The sequence below is a fragment of the Schistocerca gregaria genome, chromosome 2 (genome assembly GCF_023897955.1).
Source record: "Schistocerca gregaria isolate iqSchGreg1 chromosome 2, iqSchGreg1.2, whole genome shotgun sequence".
NCBI classification, from domain to species: Eukaryota; Metazoa; Arthropoda; class Insecta; order Orthoptera; family Acrididae; genus Schistocerca; species Schistocerca gregaria.
This window is the reverse complement of record NC_064921.1, coordinates 711,835,036-711,857,429: the sequence shown is the minus strand read 5'-3', so window position 1 is coordinate 711,857,429 and position 22,394 is coordinate 711,835,036. Positions and strand designations below refer to the sequence as shown.

At 41.5% G+C, this 22,394-nt stretch overlaps 1 protein-coding gene across 1 annotated transcript in view; it reads right to left on the bottom strand.

Annotated features, from left to right (window-relative positions):
* The window catches only part of LOC126335948 (guanylate cyclase 32E-like), a 437,004-nt gene that overhangs the window by 268,342 nt on the left and 146,268 nt on the right, over window positions 1-22,394 (bottom strand). Inside the window, exon 11 of the mRNA XM_049999424.1 lies at window positions 18,640-18,818. Within this exon, the coding sequence (XP_049855381.1) occupies window positions 18,640-18,818 (179 nt within the window). The remainder of the gene's footprint in view (window positions 1-18,639; window positions 18,819-22,394) is intronic.

Here is a 22,394-nt window from a genome sequence, read left to right as displayed (position 1 = left end):
ATGACCTAAGAATATGTTCTAATATTCTACAACAAATTGATGTCAGGGATAATGGACAGTACTTTTGTGGATCATTTGTACTACCTTCTTGTAGGTGGGTATGACCTGTGCCTTTTTCGAAGAACTGGGTACAGTTTTTCGTTCAAGGGATCTGCAATAGATTATAGTGAGAAAAAGGAGCTAGCTCAGCTGCAAATTCAGTATAGAATCTGATAGGGACTCCATTGGCTCCAGGAGCTTTGTTCAGTTGTAATGATTTCAGCTCTTCCTCAACACCACTGACACTAGTACTTATTCTATTTCTCAACACCACTGACACTAATGCTTATTTCATTCATCTTTTCTGTGGTACAAGGATTAAATTGGAGCAGTTCTCCTAGGTTTTCCTTTGTAAAGGAACATTATACAATGCGTGTTATACAATGATGTGTTGGAGCAAATGAAGTTGTCATACCTAAACACACCTGTGTTAAATGTGTAGCTGTGGGAAGTTTCACTGTTGAATGTCTGTTAATTATTGTTCAGATCTATATTGAGTAGAACATTATGTTGCAAGGTTTGTGAATTTCGAGATGGCAGAGTTAAGAGGAGCAATGCGTCTGCATTAAATTTTGTGTGAAGCTCAAGAAAATCTTTACAGTGACACACCAAATGATGCATAAAACCTACTGTGATGAGTGCTCAAGCTGAACTCGGTGTTATGAATGGTTCACATGGTTTATAAATGGCCAGATGCAAGTCAGTTGGATCATGTCATGAAATCCTGAAAGCATCTTGGAAAGCACCATGCTGCCGCCAAGTTCATCTGACAGCCCATGAGTCAAGACCAGAAAGAGCTTTGCCTTGCAATCTGTGAAGAGCTTTTGGATCACACAAAAATGACAATGAGATGTTCCTTAAGAGAATCACAACTGCTGATGAGATCTGGGTCTACAGTTATTATGTTGAGATCAAGCTTCAGTTTTCACAATGGGTTGGGAAACATTCTCCAGGACCAAAAAAAGCTAGTCAAGACAAATGTCATAACCTTGCTAATAGTTTTCTTTGATTCTGAAGGATTAGTTCATCATGAATTCATGCCAGAGGGACAAACTGTTAGTCAATGGTACTGTCAGGAAATACTGTGATGGCTAACAGAAAACGTGAATAGGAAACATACTGAAATGTGGTGAGACAATTGATGGCGCTTGCATCATGGCAGCACAACCACACATTCTTCCCTGTTAGTGTATGACTATTGCACAAAAAACGAAATCCCTGTGCTGCCTCATTCTCTGTACTTTGCAGACCTGGCCCTTGCAGGCTATTTTTATTTCCAAAGTTGAAAATCCTGTTGAAAGGATGAAGATTCACAATGACAGATGAGATAAAATATAATTCACAGACAGCTCTTCACACAATTCAGCAAGAGCTGTACCAAGTCTGGCTCTGGAAGTAGAAATGGCATTGGAAGCATGTATCAATTGAGGAGGAGAGTATTTCAAAGGAGACTATGTGCAATAAGTAAAAGGTAAAAGTAGAAAAATTTTGTGATAAAGTTCTGGAACTTTTTGAACAGACCTCATATACCCTAGTTCCTCGTGAAACTAAAGGTAACATTTCCAGACTTGTCACTGTGTCAGTTCAGTGTAAATCCCTGAGATTTCAATGGTTACCTCCATCATCTTCTTCAGGAGCAACTAACTGTCATAACTGCTGCTGTGGTGGCCTTATATAGCACACAGATGGCTTCCGACTGGTTGGTACTTATGTAATGCTGCAGCTGAAGGAGTCAACGTCTGCACTAGTGGCACCACCACTCTGGTAGTAGCAGAAACATTGTGATGAATATCTCTGCCTCTTTTCTGCATTAGGGGCTCACTTCCATGCACTATTAAGATCGCATCTGTTGCTACAGTTGAACTTCTTCTCGCACATACTTATTTCTACAGCCTCTTTAATTGCAGAATATCAGTATGTAGGAGCCTTGGACAAAACTTTTATTATGTCACAGTGTTTGTTTGTGAGGCTGTTTTCAGCAACTACAGATTTCTCAAGTTCTGGATCTTTATGTTGCTGATGTTTTGCACAGTGTTTGGAAATGGTGTGGAGGGACTGATCAATGTTATAAATCCCAGGGCTCCTGAGGCCAAAGCTATCCTTAACAGGGCAAACCATCCCCTTCATCTTCTTAGGCTAAAAAATAGGTCTTATATCTCATCTTTCCACGACTCTGTCTATTTTGCTGGATGTAGCACAAAGGAAAAAAGGAATGTAATCGGTCTCTCATCAAGTGACTGACTGTTCAATGTTTTCATATTTCCTTTTCTTGGAGAACATTCACTTCATATTAAGTGAACCGTACTTTAGATGTTTAATTTTGGAATCCAAGTAGTCCGTGTCAGAACCAGATTTTGCTCTGTGTACCAATGCATTTAAAACTGCCTTCTTCTGGGCTGTATGATGAAAACTCTGCGAGCTAAGATAAAAATCTGTATGGATTGGCTTGCAGTACATTAAGTGGCTGAGATGTCCATCTGACTTTCATCACACAAAAATATCTAATAATGGAACCATACTGTCCACTGTCAAGACAGAGAAATAAGAAACAAAAGTTTTGTCCCAGGCTCCTACATACTGGGATTCTGTGATTAAAGACACTACAGAAATAAGAGTGTGTCAGAAGAACTTCGACAGTGGCAGTGATATAACCTTAGTGGTGCATGGAAGAGAGCTCTTGATGCAGAGGAGGCACAGAGATATTTGTCACAATGTTTATGCTACTACAAGAGAGGTGGCACCATCACTGCAGATGTTGACACCATCTGTGACAACACTATGTAATTACCAACCAATCAGAAGTCATTTATAGCCAATATAAGGCCACTGAAGCAGCAATTATAACAATCAATTGCTTCTGTCAAAGACTAAGGAGGTAATTGATGAAAGATTTACCATGAACTGAAGCAACAAGAAGTCTGAGAATGTTTTATACAATGCTACATTATGATACCACCTCTTCTTTATCTACAAATACAATATGATATGATACAGCACTTGGATCAACATAAAAGAAATCTGTATGTTATTACAATTGTTCATAGTTCAACATTGGGACTTTTGATTATTTATTACAGAGTCTCGTACTCTACTACTTCTCACCTATTCCGACAGCATACTTCAAATCTTCTTCAAAATAATTAAATGAGCCCTATTACATAGTTTGATAAAATACAGAAGATTAAGATAATTATAATTACAGTGAACCTTTGCAAACATGTGGCTATTTCTTACGTTGTACTGGTGTATTAACATCCTAAGATAAACGTTCTTAAGCTTTTCTTTAACCCAGGCTAGCCAGTATACTATCATAATATTTAACTCTACTGTCATAACATTAATTTAATTGATTCTTGTGTTCCATGTCTCACAGTGCATCTGTTAGCCTTTTTCTGGCACTGAAACACAGTTTCTAGCACTGGAGTTTTCTTACAGTAAAAATGCATAACCAGACATGAAATGAAGAAAACAAAATAGGCATGAAGCACAAGAATTTCACTATAAAATCTGTCAACTTAAGCAACAGATAAACTGCACAACAGTCTGGTGCATATTCTGGACAGGTCTTTCATTAATATGACACTCAAGGACCATTAATGACTGGAAGCATTTGAATTAAATATAAAGACTTTTGATTTAATTTTATTTATTTGCTACACATTTGCTATAAAACTGTAGTTCCTCTAGCTGTTGCTACTCTATTGCTACCGTTCATTATGTTGTGACTACAAGATAATACTAAGTGTAGATTAAAGTGCAGGACGAAAAAGCAGTTTTTATTTGCAATACAAATATGAGGGTAGATCTTCTATGCATATAATAAATAGAAGGTGTTGAGGCCTTCAGTTACACTACTGTCATGGGTAACAAATCTGATTTTTGATGATTTATACATTGTTTGCTTTTTCTTGAGACACACACTCTCTCCCTCTCTGTAATTTATTTATTTATTTGTCCAAAAAATCTTTCCAGACTGTGGGACACTAAATAAACACAAAACAAAACAGCAACACAACACAGTAAAAATTCAGTATTATTTTACTAGATACATGAATTTTAGCTTCATCCACAAAAGAGCTTGCACTACTTACAGTAGATGCACCGTCTTTTTTCAAGTCTCTCAAATGTTCTCAAAAAATTCTGCAACTGAATAGAAGCAATGATCTAATACGAATGCCCTTAAGGTTTTATAAGAGTGTGTGTATGATGATATGATTTTTAACTTATGTGGGAGACCATTGTAAATTTGTATACCACTGCTTATTGTGGTTGGCTGATGCCCTTACTGACTCAACATAAAGTGTTTCCTTTTGTCTTATATCATGCTAATAGATATTAAAATTTTCCTTTATGTCTTTTAAGTTCTTTCTGACACACTTACAGATCTCTAGCATGTACACACAGGGAAGTAGAAGGACTGGCGACCTTTGAAAGAGGAGTTTACAAAAATCAGGTTGCTCTATACAGTTCTTTTTGGGCTTAGGAAAGTGAGTGAACTAGATGGCGTGTTACCCCAAAATATAATTCCATACAGCAGGATACTTTGGAATTGAGCAAAGTAGGTAAATCAGAGAGTGCTAAAACTTGCGTTAACAGAGAGTAAACATCTTCCATTTATTTTGTTACATGTGTATGCTATTTGAAATTATTTTGAAGCCATATGCCTGAAAACTTTGTTTATAGAGAAGATTGATTATTTTTTGTTGGAGTTTATTGTCATAATGATGTTGCATGTATTACCTTTTATACATAAATTAAGGAAAATTGTTTTTATGTTGTCTATTAGTAGTTTATTCCCTTCAAACCATCTATTTAGCTGTGCTACAGTTTTAATTAAAGCTGTTTTTAGCTGACTGTGGGTGTTTCCTGTAGTAAGGATGTTTGTGTCACCTGCCAAATAAATATTTGTTTGTGAATTACTGTTTAGGACAAAATCTTTTATGTGCCCAAACTCTTTGCCTTTATATGTGTCTGCTTGTGTCTGTATATGTGTGAATGTATATGTGTGTGTGTGGGAGTGTATACCTGTCCCTTTTTCCCCCAAGGTAAGTCTTTCCGCTCCCGGGATTGGAATGACTCCTTACCCTCTCCCTTAAAACCCACATCCTTCCGTCTTTGCCTCTCCTTCCTCTTTCCCATATATATATATATTGATGACAAAAAAGAAGCATTCCAGCTTTCCGATTCATTATCGCAGTATGGACCAAAGTCTTCTGATTAACTTTGTTTCCAAACACTGATACTTAAACTTCTCTAGTTCTTCCCCTTTAAAGTATTCTCTCCTGCTCCATAGGTTAGGACTGGTCTGCTCATTCTGTTATATAGGGCCATTATACATGCAAATAATCAAAGTTGGCAACAACAAATACCTCACTAAGAAAAATAAGCTGGAATTGTCTATCTTGTCATCACTATCCCTACTGAGTGATACGTACGGGGTTGCGGTATATTCCTAGATCCATCACATAGCTGGTTCTTGAAACTTATTAAAAAGCGTCTATCTTCAATCATTTGCCACTTCAGTTCTTTCAATGAAATGTAGAGACATATCCCACTGAGTTCCCATTGCTTAAACCTGTAACGACCACATACTTTCGTCTACCTACTGAGATCAACAAATAGAATTTCAGAAGGGAACTGTTTACCGTAGAAATGGCTCTGAGCACTATGAGACTTAACATTTGAGGTCATCAGTCCCCTAGAACGTAGAACTACGTAAACCTGACTAACCTAAGGACATCACACACATCCATGCCCGAGGCAGAATTCGAACCTGTTACCGTAGCGGTCGCACGGTTCCAGACTGAATGTTTACCGTAGAATCACAGCCATCGGAGAAATTTTATCTCTCTTGACGACGGGCATCCACTTCGTTCGCGGTACCGTATGTATACATTCATCGACTGGAAATGAGCAAACTGCTCTCTCGTCACGTACGGCTGGTAAAGGGTACTACACACCGCGTAACGGTGTGGCGCGGCAGGGCAATTATTTTGTACCTGCTCCGCCACACACACACACACACACACAAACCATGTATTGTTAGATCGGTATGTCGGCAGTAGCAGCTCACAAAAACATTAGTGGGCCGAAGCTGACCGACTTCTGCCGAAGTCTACGCAACCAAATTGCTGTGATTTAGAACGCAGAAGTCTACGCAACCAAATTGCCGTGATTTAGAACGTTGTGAACGAATAGCACATCAGAGATGCCCCCATAAAATAGAACAACAAACGCCGCTTGCTTAACAATCACCTACGCGACGCTATTTGTAAGATGGAAGTGAAAGACAAAGTTTTTATTTCTATTATGTCTAGATAATGGTCTAGCGTTTTTTGGAGGTAGGGGTTGGATGAACTCTTAAGATACCGGTAAATAGTACCGGTACATCCATAGCCCGCTTAGAGCGCAGGCGACACAAGCCGGAGCGCAGGCGACACAAGCCGCTACTGTTAAAAACACATATCCAAGTAATGATAATACTTAAGCACAGTTTCAGATAATAAAAAACTACTTAATGTGAAAGCAGTCAGTCACTTTATCTATACTGTCGACAGAACACCCACAGCTGCTGAAATTGACCTAAATGACATAATCAATGAATTTGCCTCACACGAATGAAGGAAATTTGAAGTAAAATTATAGCCCTCTTAATTTACTCAATAGCTGTTATTAGTTTATGGGGAACAAACATAACTTATTATTACATCGCACTACAAACAATGTAGGCCTCCAGCAGTTGCTGTAAACAATAACTTACGAATTTTGTTTTAATTTCAGTTTCTGTAGAAAGTTTACACAATTTGTAACGTCTTTGCTACAACGATACATTTAATTTGTTGTGTCATCAATATAGTTCTTTTGAATAATATTTTTTAATAATTCCTTATTGTTACGAAACGTACTTATGAAATTATAAAATTTGCTAAATCTACATAGAAAAATTGCAGGAGGAACTAGAAAGAGGTACTCTTAGACTTACATCTCCCGTTGTGACTATAATTTATTGCCTCTGTATATTTCCATTTGATTAGCTGCTTTGGATAGGATAATGACTGGGTCGAATTGATGAAGCATAGTTTCAACTGAAACGCTATTTAAAAATGAAGAGCGCATCTCCACTTTTAGACATCACACAATTATGCAAAAACGACGTGACTGTTACCTTGAGTCACAATTAAACTTTGGAATTATTATAGAAAATACGAGCTTCATTTACGTCGTGACTATTGTACTGAATCATATTACTTCTTTCGTTCTTTCCTTTTCTTATATATAAGCTGTATGTAAACTGCATGAGTTGTAGACACCACCAACGGTAAAGTTATGTGTTGTTTTGTGGCAAGGATAATGTTTTGATTCATCAGTAATTACCTGTATGAAACAAAGTAAGAAATACGCTTTTCAATTTATTAATTCATATATCTTCGCCCTATTGTTTCGGGAAGTGGTAGCGTACGGACGTATTCTTGGATCCGTCGTATCAACATCGTTAAAAATGTATATTTTAACCGTTTATTATTAGAAAAAGAATATTTATTCGCACGGGTATAAGATCAACTCCTATCTGTTCATTATTTTAATCGCCGCCGAGATTCTGCATCAAGAGTTTCGGTGCAGACAAGAATAATTTACTCGTTATCTGGTGGATCGCTCCTGCATCGACACTGTCACAATGAAGCAGGAAGGGTGGCAAGAGGGGGTGGGACAACAATGGGGGCTATAGACCCCCCCTCCCCCCAATGGAGTATCATACTACATTGGATATAATGACTTAAGAAGTCAGTCAACATATTCAATCATTTTTTAAATAATTATGTAGCGATATAGGATGCAATGTATTTCAAACACATTGTAACAAAAGAATAAGAGCGGCAAATAGTTTATTATCTAAACAAATAAATATGATTTAACTTAGAATGGGCGTCTTATTATTTATTAACATACATTGAATGTATATTAATGTACGAGTACCACTTACAACAATCAAGAAAGCTAAATATGTTGGGAATGCCTACCAACACTTAAACCGCTGACCCCAGACAAAAACTTCGAAATCGCCGGACATCTGGGTCAAATAGTATTATTTTCCCCGGCACACACATTCTGTAGTCACGTTTTTACCCTGAACTCTAAAGCAGTTACCAAACACTGCGTTAAGCAGCACCAAATTTTACCAATTTGTGCTGGAGGACCCCAACTTTCCCTCCGCCATTAGCCTTCCCCCCCTTGTCCGACTTCTAGAATCACCCCTGCAATCAAGACTAATCACAATGGAATTAATGTAAAGTTAATGACTCAGACTTGATAGGCACCTATTGAACTTGGTTTAATTATTATAAAAATATTGTACTCCGTGTGACTGATCGACAATTTCAATGGTTGCGATGATGATTCGGTACCGCATTCTACTGGTAGCAGCAGTGCGTAATGCAAATTATGTTTATTGACCTTGAATGTAATTATATTAAAGTTTGTTGATATTGGTATCAGTTCAAGTTCACCCAAGATTGTGCACAGATTCATAAATTACCTTCAACTTTTTTCAAGTATTCTTTCCAATCAATTTTTCCGATTATGCAACAGTTATTAATCGTTTCCATTTCTACATCCCTGTTCACTAGATCGTGGCTCACACAAAGGTGGAGCGTTTGGACTATATTGGCTATGCTTACTGAAAGGCATTGTTGGTTTCAGTGATAAACTTTATATTCCTTCATGGACTCACTGGCACTATTCGCGTATACTGGGTGAACTCCACCGACAAATTTTCAGAGGTGTTAGTATGGGCCAAAGCGGGGAAAAACTTGTAGTGAAAACGGGCTCTAAAATTCATACCTTAAGAGCTATGAGCACTTATTCACCTTCGTTACTGGAAGACAACATCTCTTCTACTAAAAGCGAAAGTCCATGAAGCTGGGACCCCGTCGGGACGCTCTGAGATGGGGGTATAGAAATGAAGCAACAATTTTGTTTAATATAATCACTTTGTATTTAGGATACAATTACCATATGGAACTTGTTGCGGTAGAAGTAGTTGGTACATCATATTTTTCGGAAGATATCATCTTTTTCAGCAAGTCTTTTTCCCCTTTTACGTATTTATAAAACTCCATGCAAGTCAGCCTGTACTTGAACTGGCACTGTAAGACTGATACCACAATCCATGGCAGCACTGGGCCAACATCAGCAAAAATACTCTTTGCACAGTGGCGTTTTGTGCCGGAATAGAAAACAAATGCATAATTTTAACTGTTGGTTTTTGCGTTGAGGGTTTTCGGTTTCCTTATGAAAGCAAATATACCTTAGCCCATCCGGTTAGCCGTGCGTTCCAACGTACTGCTTTCCCGGCGGTAATGGGTGCCGGTCCCCAGCACGAATCCGCACGGCGGATTGGTGTCGAGGTCCGGTGTGCCGGATGGTTTTTAAGCCCGTTTTCCATCTACCTCGGCGAATGCGAGCTGGTTCCCAAACACTTTCTCCACGTACGCGTACACCACAATTATGCTACCACACAAACATAGGGGTTACACTCGTCTGGTGCGAGATGTTCCCTGAGGGAGAGGGGGGGTCGGGGGGTGGGGGAGGGGTCCACTGGTGGCCGAACCCCACAATAACCCTGGGTTCGGTGTGGGGCGGCGGAGGGGTGAGTGGAATGCTGTAGCCTGTTGTGGGGTTGTGTACCACTGCGGGCTACGGCGGGGACGGAGCATCTCCGTCGTTTCTAGGTCCCCAGTTTCGTACAATACAGTGCAATACAAATACACCTTTCCTCCACGGAGTGCTCAGACTCCCATTCATCCGAGTCACGCTTAGTTTCTAAAAAGCTCTTCAGATACATGTATCCCTGAAATCAATTGTCGCCTGATATCTTCACACCATTTTCTGCCAGGTGTATAATAGTGTTAATAATCACTCAATCTGGAATTTCACATAGCGTCGTCTAATCAAATACTAGATATTTATTAAAAGAAATAGCCAATTTCTCTATCAAATGCTATGATATAGAAAGCCACTGCATCTTCCTCAAATTCCGAAATCAAATTAATAATTTCTTGGTTAGGGTTCTCATTCTTTAATTTGTTCAAATTAATCTTGGTTTGCATGACAATAAAATTGGCAGTCTTCATTTCATGCAGACATCATTGAGTGTCGTTTGATATATTTCTTATTTCAATTATCGAGACTTCATTCTTCTCCACGGTTCTTTTATTTTTTCAAACAGCTAACTTTGCCTGCAGAAACGTGAAGTAAATTTCATTGATCGGACTACTGAAAAAGTCTGAAATTATTTTAGGTGGCCTGTCCTTGGCGTCAAAAAATTGTTTTAAAGGAATCCAAAGCTTAAGAATTCCCGCAACTACGAGTATTCACGACAGCCATATTGCTTTTGGGTAAGATAAAATGCTCTGATGATTGACATAGATGTATAAGCAGAACTCTTTCAGCTTCTCTGTGCTTACGGTTTAAATAATTAAATATTTCCATGAGGATTATTTCAGTGACGACGGCTATAGTACTGTGGAGAATCTGGGCAGGGCATCCAATTCCTTCTACATTTTTTCCTAATTCTTCTTTAATTGGTGAAACACATTCCGCTGCCCGCCTCGATGAAGCCCTCCGAAGTTGCTATTGCTATTGTCTCCACAAAAAGCGATTAATTCATCTAACTGAATTTGCAGTTGTCTTAATGTTCTAGACAAAACTTTGCAGTTGTCTCCAATGTCTGGTTATTCAGCAAAACAGACTTCAACAGCTTCTGTTGGATTGCGTAAGTTTCAGCAAAGTACTGAACAATTAAAGGAAACACCTATTCAGCCTTTTGGTTCGTTGCGTCGGTGTCCCTGCCGTAAAATGGAACTTTTTGAAATTGCATTTATTTATAATTTACATAATATGCAATTTATACAGGTTTTTTTATATTTGATGTACAAAACTCATATGCTGCAGGTCCCACAATAAAGAAACTAATTGCAGTTGTTTTACGCATTCGGACACGGAATGTGGTACCAGAATATTTTTAACAATCGTCGTAGCTCTGGTCTTGGCTGTGGACAGCTTTGCGGCGACTTTGGAGTGAGGATATATTGCGGCTTTCAGTTTTACGATACAGTCAAGAGAGCTGAAGAATTGACGATGCTTGACAACTTTATGAGCTGTTATTTGTCCTGCACCAGCAACGAGGAATTCTTCATGGGTATCTTCTTTAATCATGAATGTAGAAATAGGCTTTGATGTCGATGCTACCGCATTTCTATTTGTATGATTCTTCGTAGAAATGTGATGTCTCACATCTGCCTTACCTCTGTGAGTTACTGAGATGAAACTGCTACAAATCTCATCCAACGCTTCCTGATCCGTACGTACTTTCTTGACAAAAGTGTAATCATCCGACAAGTAACAATTCCTCTTTCCATTCTTAGGTATTTTCGTCAGCTATGATAAGATGTAGAAGCTTATCTCACTAGGGGTAAGATAGATACTGCCTACAGGAAAATTAAAGAGACCTTTGGAGAGAAGAGAACCACGTGTATGAATATCAAGAGCTCAGATGGCAGCCCAGTTCTAAGCAAAGAAGGGAAGGCAGAAAGGTGGAAGGAGTATATAGAAGGTTTATACAAGGACGATGTACTTGAGGACAATATTATGGAAATGGAAGAGAATGTAGATGAAGACGAAATGGGAGATACGATACTGCGTGAAGAGTTTGACAGAGCACTGAAAGACCTGAGTCGAAACAAGGCCCCCGGAGTAGACAACATTCCATTAGAACTACTGACGGCCTTGGGACAACCAGTCCTGACAAAACTCTACCAGCTGGTGAGCAAGATGTATGAGACAGGCGAAATACCCTCAGACTTCAAGAAGAATATAATAATTCCAATCCCAAAGAAAGCAGGTGCTGACAGATGTGAAAATTACCGAACTATCAGTTTAATAAGCCACGGCTGCAAAATACTAACGCGAATTCTTTACAGACGAATGGAAAAACTGGTAGATGCAGACCTCGGGGAGGATCAGTTTGGATTCCGTCGGAATGTTGGAACACGTGAGGCAATACTGACCTTACGACTTATCTTAGAAGAAAGATTAAGAAAAGGCAAACCTGCATTTCTAGCATTTGTAGACTTAGAGAAAGCTTTTGACAATGTTGACTGGAATACTCTTTTTCAAATTCTAAAGGTGGCAGGGGTAAAATACAGGGAGCGAAAGGCTATTTATAATTTGTACAGAAACCAGATGGCAGTCATAAGAGTCGAGGGGCATGAAAGGGAAGCAGTGGTTGGGAAAGGAGTGAGACAGGGTTGTAGCCTCTCCCCGATGTTATTCAATCTGTATATTGAGCAAGCAGTAAAGGAAACAAAAGAAAAATTTGGAGTAGGTATTAAAATTCATGGAGACGAAGTAAAAACTTTGAGGTTCGCCGATGACATTGTAATTCTGTCAGAGACGGCAAAGGACTTGGAAGAGCAGTTGAACGGAATGGACACTGTCTTGAAAGGAGGATATAAGATGAACATTAACAAAAGCAAAACGAAGATAATGGAATGTAGTCAAATTAAATCGGGTGATGCTGAGGGAATTAGATTAGGAAATGAGACACTTAAAGTAGTAAAGGAGTTTTGCTATTTAGGAAGTAAAATAACTGATGATGGTCGAAGTAGAGAGGATATAAAATGTAGACTGGCAATGGCAAGGAAAGCGCTTCTGAAGAAGAGAAATTTGTTAACATCGAATATAGATTTATGTATCAGGAAGTCGTTTCTGAAAGTCTTTTTTTTTTTGGAGTGTACCCATGTATGGAAGTGAAACATGGACGATAACTAGTTTGGGCAAGAAGAGAATAGAAGCTTTCGAAATGTGGTGCTACAGAAGAATACTGAAGATAAGGTGGATAGAGCACGTAACTAATGAGGAGGTATTGAATAGGATTGGGGAGAAGAGAAGTTTGTGGCACAACTTGACTAGAAGAAGGGATCGGTTGGTAGGACATGTTTTGAGGCATCAAGGGATCACAAATTTAGCATTGGAGGGCAGCGTGGAGGGTAAAAATCGTAGAGGGAGACTGAGAGATGAGTACACTAAGCAGATTCAGAAGGATGTAGGTTGCAGTAGGTACTGGGAGATGAAGCAGCTTGCACAGGATAGAGTAGCATGGAGAGCTGCATCAAACCAGTCTCAGGACTGAAGACAACAACAACAACATGATAAGATAGCGTTTCGCTCCCTATATTTTACCCCTGTCACCTTCAGAATTTGAAAGAGAGTTTCCAGTCAACATTGTCAAAAGTTTTCTCTAAGTCTACAAATGATAGACGCGTAGGTTTGCCTTTCCTTCATTTATTTTCTAAGATAAGTGGTAGGGTCAGTATTGCCTCACGTTTTCCAACATTTATACGGAATCCAAACTGATCATCCCCGAGGTCGGCTTCTGGATGTTTTTCCATTCGTCTGTAAAGAATTCGTGTTAGTATTTTGCAGCTGTGGCTTATTAAACAGATTGTTCGATAATTTTCACATCTGTCAACACCTGCTTTCTTTGGGATTGGACAGGGAACGAAAGGCTGTTTACAAACTGTACAGAAACCAGATGGCAGTTATAAGAATCCAGGGCCACGTAAGGGAAGAAATGGTTGGGAATGGAGAGAGACAGGGTTGTAGCCTATCCCCGATGTTATTCAACCTGTATATTGAGTAAGCAGTAAAGGGGACAAAAGGAAAATTCGGAGTTGGAATTAAAATCCATGGAGAAGAAATAAAAGCTTTGAGGTTCGCCGATGACGTAATTCTGTCAGGGACAGTAAAGGACCTGGAAGAGCAGCTGAACGGAATGGACAGTGTCTTGTAAGGAAGATATAAGATGAATATCAACAAAAGCAAAACGAGGATAATGGAATGTAGTCGAATTAAATCGGGTGATGCTGCGGGTATTAGATTTGGAAATGAGACGCTTAAAGTAGTAAACGAGTTTTGCTATTTGGGGAGCAAAATAACTGATGATGGTCGAAGTAGAGAGGATATAAAATGTAGACTGGCAATGGCAAGGAAAGCGTTTCTGAGGAAGAGAAATTTGTTAACATCGAGTATAGATTTAAGTGTCAGGAAGTCGTTTCTTAAAGTATTTGTATGGAGTGTAACCATGTAGGGAGGTGAAACGTGGACGATAAATAGTTTAGACAAGAAGAGAATAGAAGTTTTCGAAATGTGGTGCTACAGAAGAATGCTGAAGGTTATATGGGTAGATCGCATAACTAATGAGGAGGTATTGAATAGAATTGCGTAGAAGAGAAATTTGTGGCACAACTTGACTAGAGGAAGGGATCGGTTGGTAGGGCATATTCTGAGGCATCAAGGGATCACCAATTTAGTATTGGAGGGCAGCGTGGAGTGTAAAAATCGTATAGGGAGACCAAGAGATGAATACACTAAACAGATTCAGCAGGATGTAGGTTGCAATAAGTACTGGGAGATGAAGAACCTTGCACAGGATAGAGTAGCATGGAGAGCTGCATCAAACCAGTCTTTAGACTGAAGACTACAGCAACAACAACACAATAAGGTAAGCTTATTAGACGGTAGAGAGTCGACAATAACACTTTCGACATCGACGTACACGTCACTAGGCATTTCACGCCACATATCCGCCGTAAAAACTTCAAACATCACTAACGTGCAACCGTTGTTCATATTACCTTGAGAAAGAATCGCTTATCAGATCGCTATTTAAATGGGAAGTGCCCGGTTCTTCCGCGAATTCCATACTACTGGAGAAGTCTGGTATTTTCTTGAATGATGGCGCTAGATCTGGAAGGTGCTTGTACCGTAAATACAGGGTATGCAACATGCATCGCCATTTGTGAGACGACATAAACATGTTGATAAAAATGGAACCGAGACTACATTTACTCGTTGCGCTATAGGTAGCGCAAGATACAGTGGCCGACGCGTAGTGACGAATTTTCTTACAAAGAGCTGGTCCAGTTCATTCGTTTGTTCAGAAGGGGAGGCCGACAAGCCTTTGCCACCTTTCGGCCCGATGGCGATGTCAGAATCGACGCGCACGCCCTGCAATCTTTCTCAAACGATTTTACAGAAACTATTGGTTGTAGCTTTAGATGACACGTTCATTATGATGCGTCCATCTTTTCGTTAATAATCATAGTTACTGGGATATTTACACTCCGTGAAAGTCGAAAAAGTCTGCAATGAAAAAAAGGAGTCGTAACAGTTTTACGTTTGGTGCATATTACATAATATGTTGCTGCATATGAAATTTAGCTAACATACTGAATTTTTCTTTAGGCTTGGTTGGAGGTCTCTATCTGTTATCAATCCTGAGAAAGCTGATCTGATGTAACGCACTCATTTGCGATCGCACTGCGCCAGCGATAAAGCCAGAGTGAAATAGCCACACAATTCCTCACATTTCATAAACGGTTAGAGATTTCGAAATGAAATTTTTGGCAAATGTTAGAACACAAGGAGGAGAGTATTTTGGCATATAGTTACTTTGCAAAACTTCATTACCTACCGTGTTATTCCATTAACTACACACTTTTCTGATGAAAGAATGTAATTTTTAAGGTTCGTCTATAGCTGGTGAAATGAGAAATGTTATGGGTTTTGGAACAACACAAGTGAAGTCATTCTTTTTTTTTAAACCGAGGATGCGCTTTTTAATAAGATGCTAATCTAACCTTACTTTTCCTCAGTCCCTCACTTAATAAACCACAATTTCAGAAGTCCCTCGCAACTGCGTCTGCCCAACATGCTAGTGAGGTGTGTGTAAATTCTGCTGAGGTTTGGTAAATGAAGAAAATTTTAACATATCAACAAGAGAAATGTCTAGGTTTTACTCAAAATTCCCCATTCATTACTCTTCTCTGGATGTTACGAAAATAAATCGCCGCATTTTTGGCGGAATTTATTTTTCAGTACTAACCATGGTCACCATGCAAGTATGGGCGCGGAGAGACCCCGTTTAATATTTACCAAAACTGTGCAGTTTAGAACGGTACTTCCCCTGCAGCTCTGGGCGTTTCCCCTACAGCGCTCTGAGCGAAGCCCCACCACTGCCTCTCTCTCCACTCTTCACCAGCTGACAGCGCGTCCAGCCGCCATAGCATTTTGCGTGCACTGTGACAGATGGCGTTACTTCAGTACTTGATCCAAGCTTGTAAAAGTATTTTGCAAAATCGCGACAAAATTAGGTTTCGTTAGGTTGTCAGGACAAGGAGGTCCATAATGGTGACGATCTCGATAATCGGGATGGATGGCGACCCTAACTGAAAGCTTTTTGTTTTCCATATTTTGAGATATGGTAGTAATGGACAAAAACTAGGAAAAAAGTCCAGTAAACATGGACTCTCAAACAATTATGGCTGACTTATATTAACCAACATACTTTCTGTAGAGATACTGATGTGTGCGTAGGAAGTTGAAAATGTCGCTGGCCGATGTGGCCGAGCGGTTCTAGGCGCTTCAGTCCGGAACCGCGCTGGTGCTCCGGTCGCAGGTTCGAATCCTGCCTTGGGCATGGATGTGTGTGATGTCCTTAGGTTAGTTAGGTTTAAGTAGTTCTAAGTCTAGGGGACTGATGACCTCAGATGTTAAGTCCTATGGTGCTTAGAGCCATTTGAACCATTTTGAAAATGTCTTTTAGCACACTCTTAGTTGTATCAATACACTTCCTTTAATGTGTAGTACCATGGGGGAGGGGGAGAGTGTGCATTATGACCACCACAAAAAAATCAAAAAGTGCGGATTTCGTTAATCTTTGTCGACTTTCACATAGAAGATGGTTTTTTAAAGGGATATTGATGTGTGAGGGAAGTCCTGAAGTTGAGTATATTGAATATAACATTCACAGAGGAAAGTGATGTTTAGTACTAAGAGTTAAATTTTTGGGTTAAGTTTAAATGCGCAATTTAGAACATGTTTGACATGTAGTAGAAGATTTCATTAAAAACAACGAATAGTCAAAAAAAAAAAAATGGTTCAAATGGCTCTGAGCACTATGGGACTTAACTTCTGAGGTCATCAGTCCACTAGAACTTAGAACTACTTAACCCTAACTAACCTAAGGACATCACACACATCCATGCCCGAGGCAGGATTGGAACTTGTGACAGTAGCGGCCGCGCGGTTCCAGACTGTAGCGCCTTGAACCGCTCGGCCATTCGGCCCGTCAAGAGTTATGAGCACTTGTTTATCTTCACTTCCGTAAAACACGCCTGTTGTACTGAACAGGTCATAGCTTTTTAAGGTATGCGTTATAGAGCCCATATTTGATGGACATTTCGTTCTTGTTTTGGTTCGTACTAGTTTCTCCGAAGACAGGGAAGGGAAAGAAGTCGTAGTATATGAGATGTGTTTCACAGCAATGAAGATCAAATGCTGTTATCTCTTAAGGTACTCCTTTTAGAGCACCCTTTTACTGTTTTTTTATTGTTTTGGGCCATACTAGCACCTCTAAAAGTTTGTCAGTGGAGTTCTGGTTTACATTGAAGGCTATGTTGCAGTCATACCGTGTAAAATAATTTTACCCTCATAGTATATAGAAAAATGGAAGATTATAGAATAATAGGTACAAGGGCCAGATAAACGAGATTCCACTGTTCTACGCATATTGTAATATTGATAATGTTGAATCACTAGGGATGTCTGGTTAGATGTAAGAGAAGACCTGAAGGTGCTAATCTTGGTAGGTAAAATGAATGCATAAATACGTAAATATTATTAAACAGAGAGGAAGTTCTACTATAACCTCTGAACATTAGTTTTGGAAACTGGCTTGTTTAAATTTTCTCAGCTACATACGACACTGCAGTGCCTATATTGTTAAGAACGAGGCAATGTTCCTTACGACATGTATGCATACATATCCAACGGAATAGGTACTGTAGTGGCTACAGGTGTTACGAAATCCATGAAATGTATTCACAGTTGCGAGTACAAACAACCATAATCTGTATGAGAGAATGACGACAATATTTGCTAGACTGGGACTGGAACCTGAATTCGCCACTTTACGTGAGCTGTCGTCTTAACTACTTTGGCTATCCACGCACGACTCAGGACCAGACTTCAACTTCCACATGATATCATCCCTGCAATACCACCTGTCCTAGTGCACACACATGCATGCGTGTTGTTCTTAACAACAGAGGCGCCGCAATATTTATCTGCTGATACCAGCAGCAACTTTCAATTAAAATTGCTGATGTGTAAGTGGGAATTTGAAAATGTGTTTTAGCACAGTCTTAGCAGTATCAATACACTTTCTTTAATGTGGAGTACCATGCATAATTTGTGTACAAGTACAGGGAGTGATGCAGGAATGGTGACGTAATTAAGTTTGGGTCTGGCCGTGAGTCGTGCACGGATAGCCAAGGTGACTGATCACGTGAAGCGAAAACCGGGTTCGAGTCCCGGTGTGGCACAAATTTTCACAGTCGTCATTTCCTTATACAGCTGACGCCCGTCCGCTTTCGCAACTGCGAATACATTTCACGTATTTCTCAGCTGCGGTTGGCGAGAGCGAGCGAGGAGGGCGCGCAGGCAGAAGCGGAGGGAGAGGCAGGCAAGGCGACTGGCTACCTGAAGGCGAAGACGCCGGCGATGGCGACGAGCGCGGCGAGCGCGGCGAGCGCCAGCAGCAGCCGCCAGTGGGCGCGCGGCGCGCACCGCTCACCGCGGAAGCCACAGGCCGGCTCGGCGCGCGGCTGCCGCCCGCCCACCCACCGGATGGGCCGGCTCTCGTCGAAGTACCGGAACTCCTGCAACAGCCGCCCCGTCTGCGCTCTAAATGTTCGCAAAAAACAGTTGTACGTCAAAGATTTGTTACTTCCGATGCTGTACAAACACGTGCACATAATCGTACAGGGTATTACGACATTCAGTTAAAATTGGTAATGGTTTATTTTCCCTCGAGAAGCTGGGTAGTGCGGCTTGCAGAGCTCCTGCGCAGACCGAAGCATGATCTACACTGAAGCGCCAAAGAAATTAGTATGGGCATGTTTATTCAAATACAGAGATACGTAGCCGACCGGAGTGGCCGTGCAGTTCTAGGCGCTACAGTCTGGAACCGAGAGACCGCTACGGTCGCAGGTTCGAATCCTTCCTCGGGCATGGGTGTGTGTGATGTCCTTAGGTTAGTTAGGTTTAATTAGTTCTAAGTTCTAGGCGATGATGACCTCAGAAGTTAAGTCGCATAGTGCTCAGAGCCATTTTGAACAGAGATACGTAAACAGCCAGAATATGGAGCTGCGGTCGGCAACGCCTCTATAAGACAACAAGTGTCTAGCGCAGTTGCCTTGACCGTTCACCACTTGGTGTAACCAGTGGCTGCTAAAGGTCAGCCCTTCCAAGACCCAGGCGATCATTGTAGGCAAAACCACCCCTTCCTTTCGTCTCCTCGATTTCGATCTCACTATCTACAGACTTTCTATCAACCTCACCCCGTCCTCAAGTACCTTGGCGTCACCCTTGACTGTCACCTCTCCTGGACCCCCTACCACCGGACAATAGTTGCCGAGCGGTTCTAGGCGCGTCAGTCTGGAGCCGCGCGACCGCTACGGTCGCAAGTTCGAATGCTGCCTGGGGCATGGATGTGTGTGATGTCCTTAGGTTAGTTAGGTTTAAGCAGTTCTAAGTTCTTGGGGACTGATGACCTCAGATGTTAAGTCCCATAGTGCTTAGGCCCTTTGAACCATTTGAACTGGACAATCCAAGCCAAGGCACACTCCCGACTCCACCTCCTCGAGCTCCTTTCTGGCTGCACATGCAATCTGGATCCTTCCACCGTCCTCCACACCTATAAATCCCTCATCCGCCCTATCCTCTGCTATGCCCATCCTACCTGGATCGCCATCCCTCCTACCTTCTACAAATCCCTTCAAATCCTGGAAAGCTCCACCTCACCTATCTCATTCGCCTCCCCTCCCCCACGTGGATCCTCTACGACCTAATTCCGTTCCCACACTTCCTCCTTTTCCTTGGATGGACAGAGATCCTTTACGCCTCCCGCAAACTTGCTCCCCCTCACCCACTTGTCTCTCCCATCCTTTCCCACCCCCATCCACTGCTGCACCTGTACTCCCACATCTCACCCGCTCTCCATCTCTCCCCACTCTATACCCTTGCCCAAGGTGGCTTCCGCCAATCTATCCCTCCTACCAACTTTGATTCTCCCCTTCCTCCCTCTGTGTTTTTTCCTCCAGTTCACCCCCTTTTCCCTTCTCTCCCTCCTCTCTTCTTCCCTCCCTCCCCTCCCCCCCTCTCCCAGGCTTCCACACACCCCCTACCCTCTCCCCTCCTCCTCACTTCTCCTCTCCCACTGGCATCAACTCCCTGCCCCTCTCCCTCCTACTCGCACGTCTTCCCTTTTGGCAGGTCGCTGGCTTTGTGCATGAACAGTGCATCTTCGTGCACCGGAGATCGTCTCCACAGTGCTCATGTTAATCGTCCCATCAGTGCAGCAGTGTCTCTTCTGTCCGAGCTCCTCCGTTCACGTGTGACATTCTGTCTTCTCCATTGTTTGCAGTGTTGAACGTTTTTTTTTCTTTTTTTATCCGAGCAGTGCGTCAGTGAACGTCTTCGTTTGTTTTCTTATGTTTGTCTCCCGGTTTTGCCCTCCATGTATGTCTGTTTTTCTGTATTCCTGTTGTACTGTATGTCTTTTCTATGACCGAAGAGCGGCATAAATAAGCCGCTGCCGGCTTACCTTGTTTGTAAGGTATCAAAATGACAATAAAGAAAAAAAGTAGTGCAGTTGTTAGATCGGTTACAGCTGCCAACTGCTGCCACAATGGCAGGTTATCAAGATTTCAGTGAGTTTGGACGTGGAGTTATAGTCGGCGAATGAGCGATGAAACACAGCGTCTCCGAGGTAGGGATGAACCGGGCATTTTTCCGTACGACCATTTCACAAGTGTACCGTGAATATCAGGAACCGGAAAAACATCAAATCTCCGGCCGGCGAAACATCCTGTAGGAACCGGACTAACGACGACTGAAGTTTCAACATGACAGAAGTGCAACCTTTCGGCAAATTGCTGTAGATTTCAGTGTTGGGCCATCGACAGGTGGCAGCGTGTGAACCATTCAACGAAACATCATCGATATGGGCTTTCGGAGTTGAAGACCCACTCGTGTACCCTCGCTGATTGCTTGACACAAAGCTTTACGTCTCGCTTTGGCCCGTCAACACGGACATTGGACTGTTGATGAGTGGAAACATGTTGCCTGATCGGGCCAGTCTCGTTTCAAATTGTATCAAGCAAGTGGACGTGTACGGGTATGGAGACAACGTCATGAATCCATGGACCCTGCATGTCGGCAGGGGACTGTTCAAGCTGGTGGAGGCTCTGTAATTGTGTGTGGCGTGTGCAGTTGCAGTGATACGGAACCCTTGATACGTCTTGATACGACTCTGACAGGTGACACGTCACGTAAGCATCCTGTCTGATCACCTGCGTTCATTCATGTCCACTGTGAATTCCGACGGACCTGGGCAATCCCCACAGGACAATTCGACACCCCACAAGCCCAGAATTGCTACAGAGAGGTTCCAGGAACATTCTTCTGAGTTTAAACACTTCCGTTGGCCACCAAACTCCCCAGACGTGAACATCATTGAGCAAATCTGGGATGCCTTTCAACGTGCTGTTCAGAAGAGGTCTCGATCCCCTCGTACTTTTACGGATTTACGCACAGCCCCGCAGGATTCACGGTGTCAGTTCCCTCCAGCACTACTTCCCACATTAGTCGAGTGCATGCTACGTCGTGGTGCGGCACTTCTGCGTCCTCGCACTGTATTAGACAGGCGTACCAGTTTCTTCGGATTTTCAGTGTATATTAATGAGTAAACCGCCTTTGCCACAATCTAAAGGCGTGTGTCCACAACCAAGTAAACTTCAGCGAGTCGCCTGCAGAAGCTACTTCGGGCAAGTTGACGTGGAAACACTCTCAGCACATCGCCTTCCGCAAGTTTCACCAACAGAAGTAGCTTTTGCGAGTTTCTTGTGTCTTGCTGCAACTACTTGTCGAAGTTTCCAGTCGATGGAAGTTTTTCTAAATCTCACAGAAGTACTGCGTATTTGATGTAGGTACGAAAATGCAGCGCCGGACAGGACAGTGGGACAAAGTGAGATGTGATGTACCCTAGACATATAAGATGGCCACTACAGCTAAGGAAGTGCGAAATTAATTTACAGTTTTTTTTTCACGGCAAGGAAGATTAGAATGGCAGTACAGATGCCTTTAAATTTTTGCAGATTTTCCTGTTAACATAAACACAAACGCATTATATTTGTAATAAAAGTAATAAATACGGTTTGGAAAAATCGAATCTG